Source organism: Physeter macrocephalus, chromosome 16 (assembly GCF_002837175.3).
Source record: "Physeter macrocephalus isolate SW-GA chromosome 16, ASM283717v5, whole genome shotgun sequence".
In the NCBI taxonomy this organism is placed as follows: Eukaryota; Metazoa; Chordata; class Mammalia; order Artiodactyla; family Physeteridae; genus Physeter; species Physeter macrocephalus.
In genome coordinates this window covers 65,889,273-65,902,943 of record NC_041229.1, presented here as the reverse complement: position 1 = coordinate 65,902,943, position 13,671 = coordinate 65,889,273, and the positions used below count along the sequence as shown (strand labels likewise).

The 13,671-nt window shown below is 50.0% G+C and overlaps 1 protein-coding gene across 1 annotated transcript in view; it reads left to right on the top strand.

Annotated features, from left to right (window-relative positions):
* GALNT18 (polypeptide N-acetylgalactosaminyltransferase 18) overlaps positions 1-13,671 on the top strand; it is a 346,196-nt gene that overhangs the window by 197,750 nt on the left and 134,775 nt on the right. Inside the window, exon 3 of the mRNA XM_028500904.2 lies at positions 6,020-6,186. Within this exon, the coding sequence (XP_028356705.1) occupies positions 6,020-6,186 (167 nt within the window). The remainder of the gene's footprint in view (positions 1-6,019; positions 6,187-13,671) is intronic.

Genomic DNA, 13,671 nt, shown 5'->3' with positions numbered 1-13,671 from the left:
TGTTTACCATATAAGATTGTAGGAAAGAATAAAGTTCAGAGGGGGGAGAAAGAGTAAAAACATCCGTTTATCTCTTAGCATGGTTTATGGCAAATCATAAGCACTCAGTAAATGGAAATTAGTACTATTGTTACTTCCAGATATTCTGTGAGGAGTCCCTGAGCAGTAGGGGTAGCTGTACCGTGCAGTCTCAGCTCCAGAGGTTGTGGTGATAGAGATGCCAGGCACAGGGAGTGGAATTCTTGACTGCACTCATGCCCAGAAAGAACCCCCATATTGCCCTCATCCTCGGCTCTTATTAAGCCCAACAGACTGGTCGCTGGCAGGCTGGGAGCCTATCTAATCTGGAAAGTTCTGGAAGAAGCCAGAAGTGTACCCAAGTGAGGCCAGAGGAGGATCAAGCAAGTGCTGTGGGTACAGGTAGAAGGGTGGAGGCCTGAGTGAGGACACAGATAGCTGTAAGGGACAAGAAGGCACTGCTGATCCCAGGGTTTATGCTCTAGGTGGTTAATGGTACAGCTGAACCCTTGTGTGCTGACCATGGGTACAGGGTAGAGCCTCTCTAGGAGAAACCTGGGAAGAAAGAGGGGCTTCGGGCACTCAGGGGAGTGGGTACCTGGGAGTGTCATCTTCTCTCTGTTTGGTCCAGGTCGGTCCCTCCTTCACTCCCAGAATCCAGGCATAGTTGGACCTGGTTCCCTGTACACATTGGCCGGCAGACCACAGCTCACATTCTACTTTGATCTTTGCTCTGGAAGAGGTCAAGCAGCCTCCATGAGTCACGCTCTGATGGACCGGGAGCTCGTAGATTTGCCGAGGTCACGGGGAGGGGAGAATCCATCGGTCCAATATGGGGGTGTCTGGCTGCTGCCCTGGGCGGTACCCAGTGGCAGGGCACCTGGCTTGGCCTTCCTTAGTCTGCCACTGCTTCCCTGCCTCTCGCAGGTAGTGGCAGCGCTAAGGCTTTTGATATAAACTTGCCTCATAAACAGCTCCAAACCGTGTCAGGGAGCTCTGCTGGGAGGCTCCCTACATAGCCGCTTCCATACCCACACCACCTCTGTGTGCAGAGGTGGATGTAGTTGACTATATCATGACCATCAGTCCCGGCTTATTAGACAGCCATAGTACTCCCCTCTCAGAAATGCCTTGTTTTTATCTCTAGTGGAAAATGGCTCAACGTTGAACAAGAATAAAATAAAAAGGGAACTTTTATGGTTAATTTTACAAGAGAGTGTACCTCTTCTCAAAATGTGTAAGGGACCGGTCTGGTACAGTCAGGCTTTCTCAAGGAGCATAAATAGGGAAGGGCCAGTTACACCTGGTGGTTCCACCGATTCTCACGTCCCCGGCCCTTCTCTGGAGAGGCAAGCGGAGAAGGGGAGGACAGAGGCAGACACCAGAGCAGGTGGGGACGGCAGGCTCTGGCAGCAAAGGCTGTGCTGGCCAGACACAGGAGGATGCAGGTGCTGGGGGAGAACATCTCAGTGTGTGAATATGAGAGGCACAGTCCTCGGGCAGAGGCTGGTGCTGGTTTGTGGGTGAAGTGGCCAGACTCGGGAACAGAATTGCTGGGCTCGGGTCTGGAACAACCCTCTTGGACGTGTGTTTCTTTGGAAGGCCTTGGGCTGCCCCGCTGCAGGCAGGCTTCTGTCCTGAGTTCAGTATCTGGCAGTGATGATGGTGTGACCGGCAGGTATGCAGACACCTCACCTGACGTGCTGTTCTTCTTCCCTCTTTTGGCCTCTCCTCTCAGCCATGTAAGTTCTGCTTTGATGTTGAAACAAAGGTAGCCATCATACTGTGTGAATGTGTGTGTGTTGGGGGCTTTGAAAAGGATGCTATCAGTTTATTCAAGAGATGCAGGCTGAATGCCTGCTGATGGCCAGGAACAGTGCCGGGCAAAGGACATGCAGTCATGAGCAAGATCCGCCCCTACCATCAGGAAGCTGTGGTCTAGTCACAGGATGACCAACCCATCCCAGTGTGCTTGGCACTTTCAGTGTTGCAACTGGGAGAGTCCTGGGCCGACCAGGATGAAGTTGGTCACCCTGCCTAGTCACAACAGTGGTAAGGGGAGGTATGTGTCTTGTGGCATTTGGTGACGACCAGGCACTGGCTAGGAGGGAGAGAAAGTTTGCAAACTATTTCTTTAGTGAGACATCTTCCATTCACCGCATGTGAGATAGAAGATCCTGAACTGTACAGAGAGGACACCTCTGATCATTGCTTCTACCTCCCTTAATCTGTGACAAGACATGGAGAGCAGGGAAGTGGCTTTCCCAGGATTACGCAGCAAGTCGGGGCACAGCTGGGTCAGCATCTGGGTGGCTCTATTCGTCCCCCTCCCCTGCAGTGTTCTCTCCCTATAAACTATCCCACCTCATCTTTCTTAACCTGCCTACCCTTCACCTGTCTCTGCTCACGCAGACCCAGGTTTAGGTTAGATGCCACGAGGTGTGGAGAAAAAGCACCGCGGCTGTTCCTGGGAGGGCGCTGAGCGGCTCCCAGGAGAGAAGGGGAGGAAGGAAGGATTTAAGGAGGTCAGGACATTTGGCCTGGAGGGATCACTTAATTACAGTGCAAAGCAACTGAGAGCCTGCTGGAGACTGAAAGTGAGCAGTTGGGGCCATAAATCCAGGGGAGGGAGGGTGGGAGAGGAAGGGCCTGCTGGTGGGAGAGGACCTGACTCTCCTTCAGAGGGAGGAGGTTTGTATGAAAAGAGCGTGCTGAGATCAGTGGCACGCATGTGAAATTTAGGCCTTAAGCAGGCATATCTTGTCTTATTGTATTTCACTTTACTGCACTTCGCAGATACTGCATTTTCTACACATTGAAGGTTTGTGTTGTCGTAGGATGGTTAGCAATTTTTAGCAATAAAATATTTTTAATTAAGGCATGTACATTGGTGTTTTTTGGACATAATGCTATTGCACACTTAATACACTACAGTGTAGTAGAAACATAATTTTAAATGCCCTGGGAAACCAAAATATTTATGTGACTCACTGTATTGCAATATTTGCCTTATTTCAGTGGTCTGGAACCAAAGCCGCAATATCTTCGAAGTATGCATGGATAAAATAAATAAACCTGTTAGTTTTGTTCAATTCCAAAAACCTACTATATGCCACACCCTGGCTTAAGGTTGGGAGCTAGCACAGTAGCAAAATAAAGTCCCTGCTTTCAGGGAGGGTCATTATAGTAGAGGGAGAGACAGGCAATAAACACACACAAATGTGATGCACTCTCCTAGGTGTCCCGTTCAAAAGGGCTGTTAAGTAACAACCTTGTTGGAAAGAGCCTTGCATGCGAAAATAGTGATCAGCAGAGTTTAGCTTGTAAAACAAAAGTAACATTTCCACTCTGCTTGCAGAAAGATCATCAGGAGACAGATCCTAGACACAGCAGCTGCTCAAGCCATCAGGACGGCCGTGGCCGTTGCTGGGAGACATTCAACTTGGTCTCCTTGGAAGGCGGAAATGGAGTGGTTAGGCTGAGAATTAAGAAGGGAAGAGAGGAGGAGAAGGCAGTTAACCTCTAACTCTGGAAAAGAGAACCACCGGAAGCTTCAGATAGTGAGGCTCTGAGATCTCAGAGGAAACCCCTGGAGAAGTGGGGACAGACGTAGGGTCACAGTCTTCATGCTGGTGGAGTGAGTGGGGTGGACAGTGAACTGACACTGTACTGATATATTGACCTTATTAGGAGCTGTTTCATAGAAACATAAAGGTCATGTGCTAGTAGTCTGACCATATAAAGGATTATTTTTAAACTGCAGTTAGCAAGTAGGTTGTATGTTAATACTTCTGTCAGTCTCCATGCTTAAGGAAAGGCCAGCTGCTGGTCTTGATAACCACAAAGAAGCACTAGCCAGAAGCATTATTTGACTGTTAACCAGCAACCTTTTAATTTCTGTTATAACGATACTATTCACAACAACAACAAATTTTTGGAAAGGGTCTGTTGAGCTTATGGAGTCAATCCAGTCTTTCTCCTTCATTTAATTCCCTCCCTCCACCTCCTCATCTCTTTCTGCCCTTTGCTGCAGTTCCGTGAGCTGGTTCCCTCCATCACCTCCTCTCTAGTCACAGCACTGTTTCCTTCGCCCCACTGGGCCTTTGCACAGCTCAGTGTGGCATGCCATGTGAGTTTCTGGTCAGACCCCTCCCCTCAGAGCCCTTCCCTAACCACTCCTTCTAGAACAGCTGCCAGGGCATCACGCTATCCGCCAACCCCGCATTACTTTTCATCTCAGCACTCATATGAAGTTGTATCATTTGTTTGCTTCCATGTTTGCCTGCTTCCCCCATCAAAGCATAAGCTCCATGAGGACAGGCCCTTTGTCCACGTCCTGCTGTACCCTCAGTACAGTACCTATCTCATGGAAGGAACTCAATAAATATCTATTACATTAAATACAACAATGAATGAATTCTACACCAAGCTGTTAACCTGATGGCTTTGCTCAAATTCTAAGTATGAAGCAGATTTGGGTAAGGCTTGATTCTTTCCCTTCCCCCACCTATCTTTGGTGAGAGAAAAGGAGAGCTGGAAATAGAATGGGAGAAGTTTCTGTAAATTTGTGGTAACCATAGAGACAGTGATTTTAGTTTATTAATCTCCTGCTCTTAAGCAGGCTGGGGCCCCACTGTGATTTCTCTAAAATTGCTCAGTGCTGGTTATCCTGCAGCCTTCCTCATTAAGGAAGAGCAGGCCCGTCCCTATCCTGCAGCATTTTAATTACTGACGAGCAGAAGCCCTGCGCTATTATGCTCATTATTGCATGTTCTAACCCGGCTGCACCTCCCACTTGGGAGCCATGCAACATGGTCACCAGCCTTGAACCCCTGGAACCATCAGTGGCCTGATCAAACCTCTCCCTGGGAGCAGGCAGCCTCTTTTCTGAGCCCAGGACCTGGGACAGGGCTACAATTGCTGCTCTCTCCTTTCATTCAAGTATCCTGAAGATGGGAGCTCAGTGCCTTCTGGAACAGTATTTAGTTTCAGCCAGAGAAGAGCACCAGCAATGATTTCCTACCCATAAAGGCAATGCTTGCAATGGAAGGAATTGACATGCCCTTAGGAACCATGGCACCTCTTATGGTCTGGCCTCTTGATGGGATCTGATTTTAGGGTTGCATGTTCCTCTTCCCATGGAGAATGGCACGCAGACTTTTATGATTTTGCCTCCTGTCCTTTGGATAAGAGACCTCCAAATGGCTTTAGGGTTTCAATGGAGCTAGGGAGGAAATGGACAGTTAGAGGCAGTCTCTCCCCTGACCACTTCTCCCTGAAGGAAGAACCCTGGTGTAGATGTAAGAAGACCAGAGTTGAGATGCCATCTTGACAGCTGACACATGGCGGGGACCTAGCCTATCTGAGCCTTAGTGTCTTCATCTGTGAAATGAGGTTGGAATTGTCCTTCCAGTCCTCTAGTGTGTTGAGCCTCTGACTCTGGCTTCAACCTTTTCTGGAGGCTGAATCCCTGAGATAAGTGAGAGGTGGGAGAGGCCCCAGGCAGTGTGACTCCCGGAATGAGGCAGAGTGGATTCTGGCAGTAGGACTCTCTGGAAGGAGATGTATTTTTCTCCTGAGGCAGGTCATCTAAGGTCAGGCCTCACTTAGGCACTGGCTGCCATTTTGGAAAAACTAAGACTTTTCTTTTGGTTGCATTTCCCATCCTACTGGATTTAGAAATTTGGAGTCATTCTTCCAGTAAACACTCAGTGACTGCCTGCCGGGTTCCGGGCCCTGCACTAATGGTACAACTGTTCAGCTGGGGGAGTCACTGACAAATTCAGACTCTATAGTGGGGCAAACCGGTTTCAGTGGTTGAGGGCCTGTCTGCTGTACACTTAGGGCTTATCTTAAGTATATCAAGGAAAAGACCCCGGGAGGAATCTGGACTCCCGAGTCCTCCAGCAAAGCTGGAGCCAAGACATGGGCGGGCCAGCACCCGGGGTGACCCCAGCCAAGTCAGTGACAGATCTAAGTGCCCGGCTGCTCTTCTTTCCAGGTGCCACAACCTCTCATTCCCCAGCAGCCTCCCAGAGGTGAGCATCGTATTCATCTTCGTCAATGAAGCACTCTCCGTGCTGCTGCGCTCCATCCACTCAGCCATCGAGCGCACACCTCCGCACCTGCTCAAGGAGATCATCCTGGTGGATGACAACAGCAGTAATGGTGAGTGCCCGGCTCCCTGCCCCGTGCGGACATCTGAGCGGAGGGGCCAGCCTCTGTTCGGGGTTCTCATTTTCCTGAGGCTCTCCACGGCTCTTCCTTCTCTGGGATGTTGCCTCAGAGAGGAGAGATTCATGATGGTCACCGCTCTGGAAGGTTCACTCCACAGTTGCACCCTCTCCACACTCCAGAGGGGCCTGGTCCCCAGGCTTTTCCTCATCGTCTGTCAACTCTCTCCCCCAACATCCTAGTGCAGTATGATAAGATAAATAGCCGTGACCTCTACCCCCTCCACGTACACAGTGAACATTTCCAGTGACTCTCTTCTGTGAAGCGTCATTTCATTTTGCTGCATGCCTTGGCCTTTGCCTGGAAGCTTGTCCATTGGTGTTGGTGGTGACGATGGTGGAGGTGTTGATGGTGCCGGTGGTGGTGGCCATGGTGGTGTTGATGGTGGGGATGGTAGGAGACGTACAATGCAACGACAGCAACAGAGCTGTTGAAAGTCTAGCCTCTTTTCTGGACGCCCTGTTCCTCGTGCCATCTGGCCCGAGCAGAGCCCCAGGTGGCCAGCAAGCCCTTGTTGAAGCCCTCACATCACATCTCGCCTTCTCCAGCTACTACCAGCTACCTCTTTCCCTTGGTGCATATTCCATGGCTTCTGATTCCTCCCACATATAGCATCCCCGTAATATTCTCCAAGCTTAGAGACCATGTATTGAGACAGTTTAAGAACCGGTGCTCTTAGGCTTCCCTGGTGGCGCAGTGGTTAAGAATCCGCCTGCCAATGCAGGGGACACGGGTTCGAGCCCTGGTCCGGGAAGATCCCACATGCCACGGAGCAAAGAAGCCCCTGTGCCACAACTACTGAGCCTGCGCTCTAGAGCTCGCGAGCCACAACTGCTGAAGCCCGCGTGCCTAGAGCCCGTGCTCCGCAACAAGAGAAGCCACCGCAATGAGAAGCCCGCACACCGCAACGAAGAGCAGCCCCCGCTCGCCACAACTAGAGAAAGCCTGCGAGCAGCAACGAAGACCCAACGCAGACAAAAATAAATCAATAAATAAATTTTTAAAAAAAGGAACCAGTGCTCTTGATAGGACCATTAATATGAATGTTCTATGGATAATGCATGACTTTAAAAAATAGACCACTGGGTCACAGGATCACAGAGTCACTGGGCTTGTGTTATCTTTAACATTTTCTCTGATGTCAGGTAGTAAATTTCCCAGTGAATCCGTTGCTGTAATGAGAAGTTCAGATGAGCACTTTGTGTTTTGTTATCAGTTAAAGCTGAAACATGTCAGATAACTGAAATATTTTTAATCTTAATAAGCAAATTTTCTTTTTCATTTTATTATCATGTAGAAGCGAGTGTAGTAGCAATGCTGTGAAGGGGATTTTAGAGCTTTCTGAAGGGCAGTGCTTATGAATCATTTAACTCTCATTGTTCCATGGACGTGAAGGAAGGAAAAGGCACCTAAGGGTGGCAGCAAATAGGCAGGGTAGTTTTAAAGGTGATGGTCTGTTGTGAGGGAGACCTCGAGCAGCTACCTACCATCACCTTGCTTGGCTCCAGGGAGTGGAGAAAGCTCCCATTCCCCAGCGGCTAACACCACAGCAGCGTGACTAGGCTGCCCGTGTACCCTACCTTGCTCTACCCGTGCCGGCTGGCCCCCTCACCTCTTACACCGTAAGGAGGCCAGGGATGGAAGAGCCGTCCTTCCAAGGGTGATGGCATATTCCCCCAAGCAAGAGGCATCCCCAGGCTCCATCCAACTGCATCTCCTCACATCACAAAAGAAAGAACGAAGCATCAGGAAGAAGGAAATCTTGAAGCCTTGCATTTCTTCCCCATGGTGAGAACTTTATCATGGCCTGAAGGAGGCCGTTTTGTCGTTCATTCATGTGGGAAAGAGGGGGAAACCTGAGACTGATTTTGAGAAATTTAGGTAAGGAAAGTGAGCCAGGTGTAGAGGATTTCATATTTGAATTTAAATGGTTTGGACTTTTATTTTGTAAATGGCGACAACCATGAAAGTTTTTGGTAAGAGGAGTGATGCAGTCAGGGCTGGGCAATGAAGAGCTTTGGCTGCGGTTTTTATTACCGTTGGGGGGAAAGGGGCGTCCTGAAGAAGGGAACTGGATGAGATGGCAGTTGGCAGCTGTCCAGGCAAGAAATCAAGGGCTCTGGAGCAGTGGTGGATGTGGAGTTGAGGCCGAGGCATGAGCCTGAGAGATGCCATAAAGGAAGCATCTACTGGGTCTCTTGACCCACAGGCTGTGGCCAGATGGGCCAGAAGAGGGCTGGTGAACGATGATTCAGCCTCAAGCCAGGGTGACTCAGAGGATGATGGTCATTCCCTGGATGGCGGGGGCAAGAGGAGCAGTGGGTTGGGTGCAGCGTTCATCAGGGATGGGGAGCTTTCAAACCCAAAGCCCTGGGAGGTATTGCAGTGGTGGCACAGCATCTTGACTGTGGTGGTGGTTACACAAGGCTACACATGACAAAATTGCACAGAACTACATGCACACACCCAAATGAGTGCCTGTATTGCTGGAGAGACCTGGAGAAGCTTTCCCATTTTGGCAACGTCAGTGCCCTCATTTTGATATCGTACTACGGTTGTGTAAGATGCTAATGTTGGGAGAGGCTGGATGAAGGGTGCATGGGACCTCCTTGTGTATTTCTGTGTACTTTCCTGTGAATCTGTAATTACTTCAAAATATAAAGCTCAGACAAACAAACGCCTTTCCCAGAAGATTCTAACCCAGTAGGTTTGAGGTGGAATCTGGCCGTCTCTCCTTTTAAGAGCATTCTTGATGATTCTGTTGCACAGCTCTGGTTGAGAACCTCTGGTTTAATGAATAGTACGCAGCATCGCTTTTGCACACGTTGAGTTCCAGTGCATGGTGTGAAGGGAAAGAACTCTGAAGTCTGAAGTCATGGGTTCTGGGATCCTCTCACTGTGGATGAGTGACCAGGGAGACATCCCTCAACCCTCAGAGTCTTAGTTTCTTCCTCTGTAAAGGGGGATGGTAATGCTTCCTAGCTTGCCTCACCTGCCTGACCCTCAAGTGTGTGACCGTGAGTTGAGTGCTGTCAGCATTACCCCTCCCCAGCCCCAGCTCCAGCCCCGGGAGCCTGCCTCACAGCTGGCCAACTGCACAGCCGGAGCTTGAGAGGTAAACGTGGGGATGTGGATTTGGAGTCTTGTACACAGAGCAGCTGAAGCCATCAGCTAGGAGGAGAGGGTAGCAAAGAGAAGAGGGGAGAACAACAAAAAAAAGAAGAAGCCTGAGAGGATACTGAGGTAAGGTGTTTAGGAGTTAGGGGGAAGAAGGTTAGCTGCTGAGAGACAGAGAGGGAAGAGCCAGGAGAATCTGGAGGATGACACAGACTCCTCGGACAAAGAGAATTTCAGGAACGAGTCATCTGCTTGAATGAGCCCACAGACAGGTGGAAGGACACGCAGTCTGGGAAGAAGCCATTAGATTTGGAAGGTGCAGATCACAGAAACCTTGGTGGGCAGGGTTGGGGATGGGGCGACAGAAGCCAGATGAAGATGAAGAGCAGCTGCGAGGTAGATGTTTCCATCAGGGATTTTGACTGTGAAGGAGAATCGGGAGCTAAGGCAGGGCTGGAGCGAGGTTTTCTACCAATTAACCAGTCTCCAGTCATGACCCAGGATGACGCACCACTCACACCCATACACACGCACGTGCAATTGAAACAAAACTTTTAAGAAACAATAGTTATTCTTATAATGTGCAAAGCGCTCTGATATGTTCTATTATAGATTGGTCGGTGTTATTCGGTTCTATTTTGTTCCGTTGTATTGTGCTGTGTTGTGTTGTAGTTCTCTCTTTTTTGTAAGGCAGTTGTTCTCAAGACTCTGACTGCACACTGAATCGCTTGGACAGCTTTTAAGAAAGCGAGGAGTGTTGTGCCTTAGCTCTGGTCATTTAATTGGTCTGGGGAGTGGGTGCCTGAGTTCTCTGAGGCCATGGTGAGCAAAGGGCTTCTGAGGAGGGAGGAGAGGATGGGACCCAGGGCACAGAAACCAGGGAAGAAAGGGCCGGTCTTTCTCCCACTGGAGACAAAGGGGGGTTGGTCCCTGTGTGGATGGGCTGGGGAGGCGACCGGGAATGGGGATCCCCGAGACCAGCCTGTACTGAGCTCTCAAGAGGGGTGGCAGAGACACTGAGACTGCAGCCCTTGGAGGAAGTGAGCCATCTCTAGCCTTAGCCTAGGGCTGCCTGAGGGCCCAGCCTGTCCGGGAAGGCGGCTCCAGCCGTGTCCTTGACAGGCTCCCTCTGGGGCATCAGCCCACTCAGCACAGGACTTTTCATTCATTTCACATCAGGCCAACTCAGCTCGGCTAACAAACATTCCTAGGGTGCCCAGCCTGGGCCAAGGGTGTGTGGAGGGAGTGATGGCTCAGATCCACCCCTGCCATCAGGGAGTCATGCGAAAAAATGCAAAATGGGATGAAACCATTATAAGAGGACTCGGTTTCCGGCCTCAGTTCTGCCACCTCCCGGCCATGGGTCTTTCACTTTGGTTTTCTTTTGTGCCCTTTGGGGACATCAGGCCTTGCCATGCCCCGTCTGCCTCACGGTCTCTGAAGATATACGAGGTAATGGTGGTGAATGTGCCGTACGCAGCAAGGTTGGAAGGGTGCCCTAAGGGTGAGTTAAAATGAGAGAAATAAAAACAATAACAACAACAATAGTAATAATAGCTGCCATGCAGCACCTAAAGGCAGCCCTGGCTTTTTTTGCCTCCCTAAAACAGTGTGCTCTGGTGGGAAGAGCACAGAATTGGCATTAGGCCATCTATTCAGTTCCAGCTCTTTCTAGCTTCTTGCCCAGCTGTGTGTTAACCTCTGTGAACCCTATTTTCCTAATCTATAGAATTGGGATGTATAATTCTTACCTCTGGGATTGTTTGGAGGTTTGAATGAGATAACGCATGATGGAAGGGACGCTGGTGTTTAAAACTCTAAATGCAGCCAGAGAACAGAGCTTTCGGGCTGTCTTCCAGGCGGCTGTCACAGGTTCTGTGTGTGCTGGTGCCTTGTGTTCCCCAAATCTCCCCTACTGCGGGCACCTTTGCTTTGGGGTCAGGCCTGTGTTTTCACAAACACAAAAAAGGGGCAGTTAATCACTGCTTTCTTCATCCAAGCTGCTCGAGACCTTTATCTCCGTCTCAGAAGCCAAGGACTGAAGGCTCTGCAGATGGTCCTTGTGTAGGACTCTGAGTCTCGGTCCTTTGCCTCCTTAGCAATTTCCTAAACAAGCTCCACTCTTTCAGGGGCTGGCGCCTGTGTAGGATGCTGTCACTCTGCTAAAGTGGTCTCAAACTCTCATGTTTGATCTTGATTAAAAGTAAGGGGAGTCATACCAGGTACATTCTTGCCTCAGGACATTTGCACTTGCTTCCCCCGCCTCTTGGAATGCTCCTACCCTCTGATATATGTTCCTTTGCCTCTTCAGGCCTTTGTTCAAATGTTGCAAATGGCACCTTGTTAAAATGGCAGCCCTGACCCCGTCACTCCTCATCCCTTCCATGCTTCGTTTCCTCAACAGTATCTGTCGCCTTCTGATAGACTGTACTCACTTGGTTACTCTCCCTTATTTATTTGTACATTTTCCCTCTACCAGTGTGTAAGTTCCATGAAGACAGGGACATTTGTTTTGTTCATTGCTGTATCTCCAGCACCTAGAATAGTGCCTGGTTCTTGTAGTTGTTCAATAAATATTGATTCAATGAAAGAATTCATGTTGATTCTGTAGGTCTGGGACAAGGCTTGGAATCAGCATTTTAATAAGCTTCCCAGAGCATTCTGATGCAATGGGACATTCTCTGGGAATCACGGTTCTAATTGTTGGCCCCCATTGTCCAACATGCTGCAGCTGAGGAGCGCGGAACAGCAGGCACTTAAGCGCCCTCAGGGCTGGCCTCGGCAGCAGGCACTGCTGGGTGGTGTGTTTCTTCCTGGGGCGGGGCCCTTGGGACCTCTCTGCTGTATCCCAGGGAGATGGCATGAAAGGGGAAGGAATGCAGAGCAGAAGGGGAGCTTCTCTTAGGGTTACCCCAACGTGGCCTGAACTCAGGGCCTATGCATGGAGTCAGATGACCAACCTGAGCCTCCTCCCTTCTATGTTACCCAGCCTCTGCAGGCATTCCTGACAATGGCAGCCAGGCTGCCTGCCCTGCCACTCTGAGACAAAGTCTCCCCTCCCTGGCTCCTCTTCCTTGTTATCTCAAGGCAGTGGTGGGACCACGGCTCAGAGCCTCCTGGCTTTAATTACCTTGCTTTTTGGTGAATCCCAGTGGGCCAGTGTCTTTAGCTGGGACTGAGTGATTCAACTTTTATGGACCTCCAGAGGGAGGGAAGCACCAGGATTTGCAGCTGATAAGAGTCATCTCTGCCTTTGATTCTTGGCATTCATTTACTTATTCATTCATTCATTCCCTCAACGGGTTTTTAATGACCACATACTTTGTGCCACATACTTTAGCTCGCAGCTAAACACTTGCCTCACCAACTCCACCCATATTGTGAATACTCTCATATGACTCAGGTATTCCAGTACCTGGCCCAGAGCAGGTGCTCAATGAACATGAGCCCTTTCAGGCTCCCTCACTAGCTGTCCCAGAGTCACCCCATCCCACAATCCAGCCACCCCCACTTCCATTGCTGTATTCAGTTTCTCTGTTTCCTTTCTTAACTCATGTCCTCTTTTGATAACCTTAAAAAAATCATGCCCTCTTCTTTCACGCTACTTGAAATTTCAAAAATGAACCTGAATTTGGTGACTAAAAACACATCAAAGCAATGGTGATATCAAATATTCTTTTAAGCATCTCATTCCCTGGAGATTTTGATCAGTGCTTGGTTGGCAGTAACTTGCCCAGCCTACACCAGCGTGATGCTTGTCCTCTTCTGTTGCCTTCCAACAAGAGAATGGCCAGTTCCCAGCGCCTTGCACGCTTCAGGCTGGGATTGAACCGTCTCTCTCCTGGGCAGTGCATATCCTTCCCCCAGGGATCCAGCCTTCTCACTGGCCACGTTTGCTCAAAGCTTTCCATGTCTTTTGGCAGGAGGAGGCTTAGAAGTAAGCAGGCCTTGAGAGACAGGCCAAATGGAGCTGTCTGTCTGCCAACACAGTGTCAGGAGGCAGACAGACTGCCAGTCAAGCCCCAGGTGGCTCTCCGGGGGTGGGGGGCTGAGCACCCACATCAGGGAGAGACTTGCCAGGGCCCCGCAGTCTATGAGCGACAGAGCCAGGGTGGGACCTCAGGTCTCCTGACTCCCGCCAAGGCTAGCCCCTCTCCACTCCCCTCTGTGCCCCTGCTTGGTCCAGTGGCCAGTCTGCACCGTATGTCCACGTGGTAGCCTGCAGCCAGGCCCCTCAGGTTTGCTTGTGGTGACTCTGGGACATTTGCCCTGCTTAGCTGTCTTCTGGGAATGACACTCGTC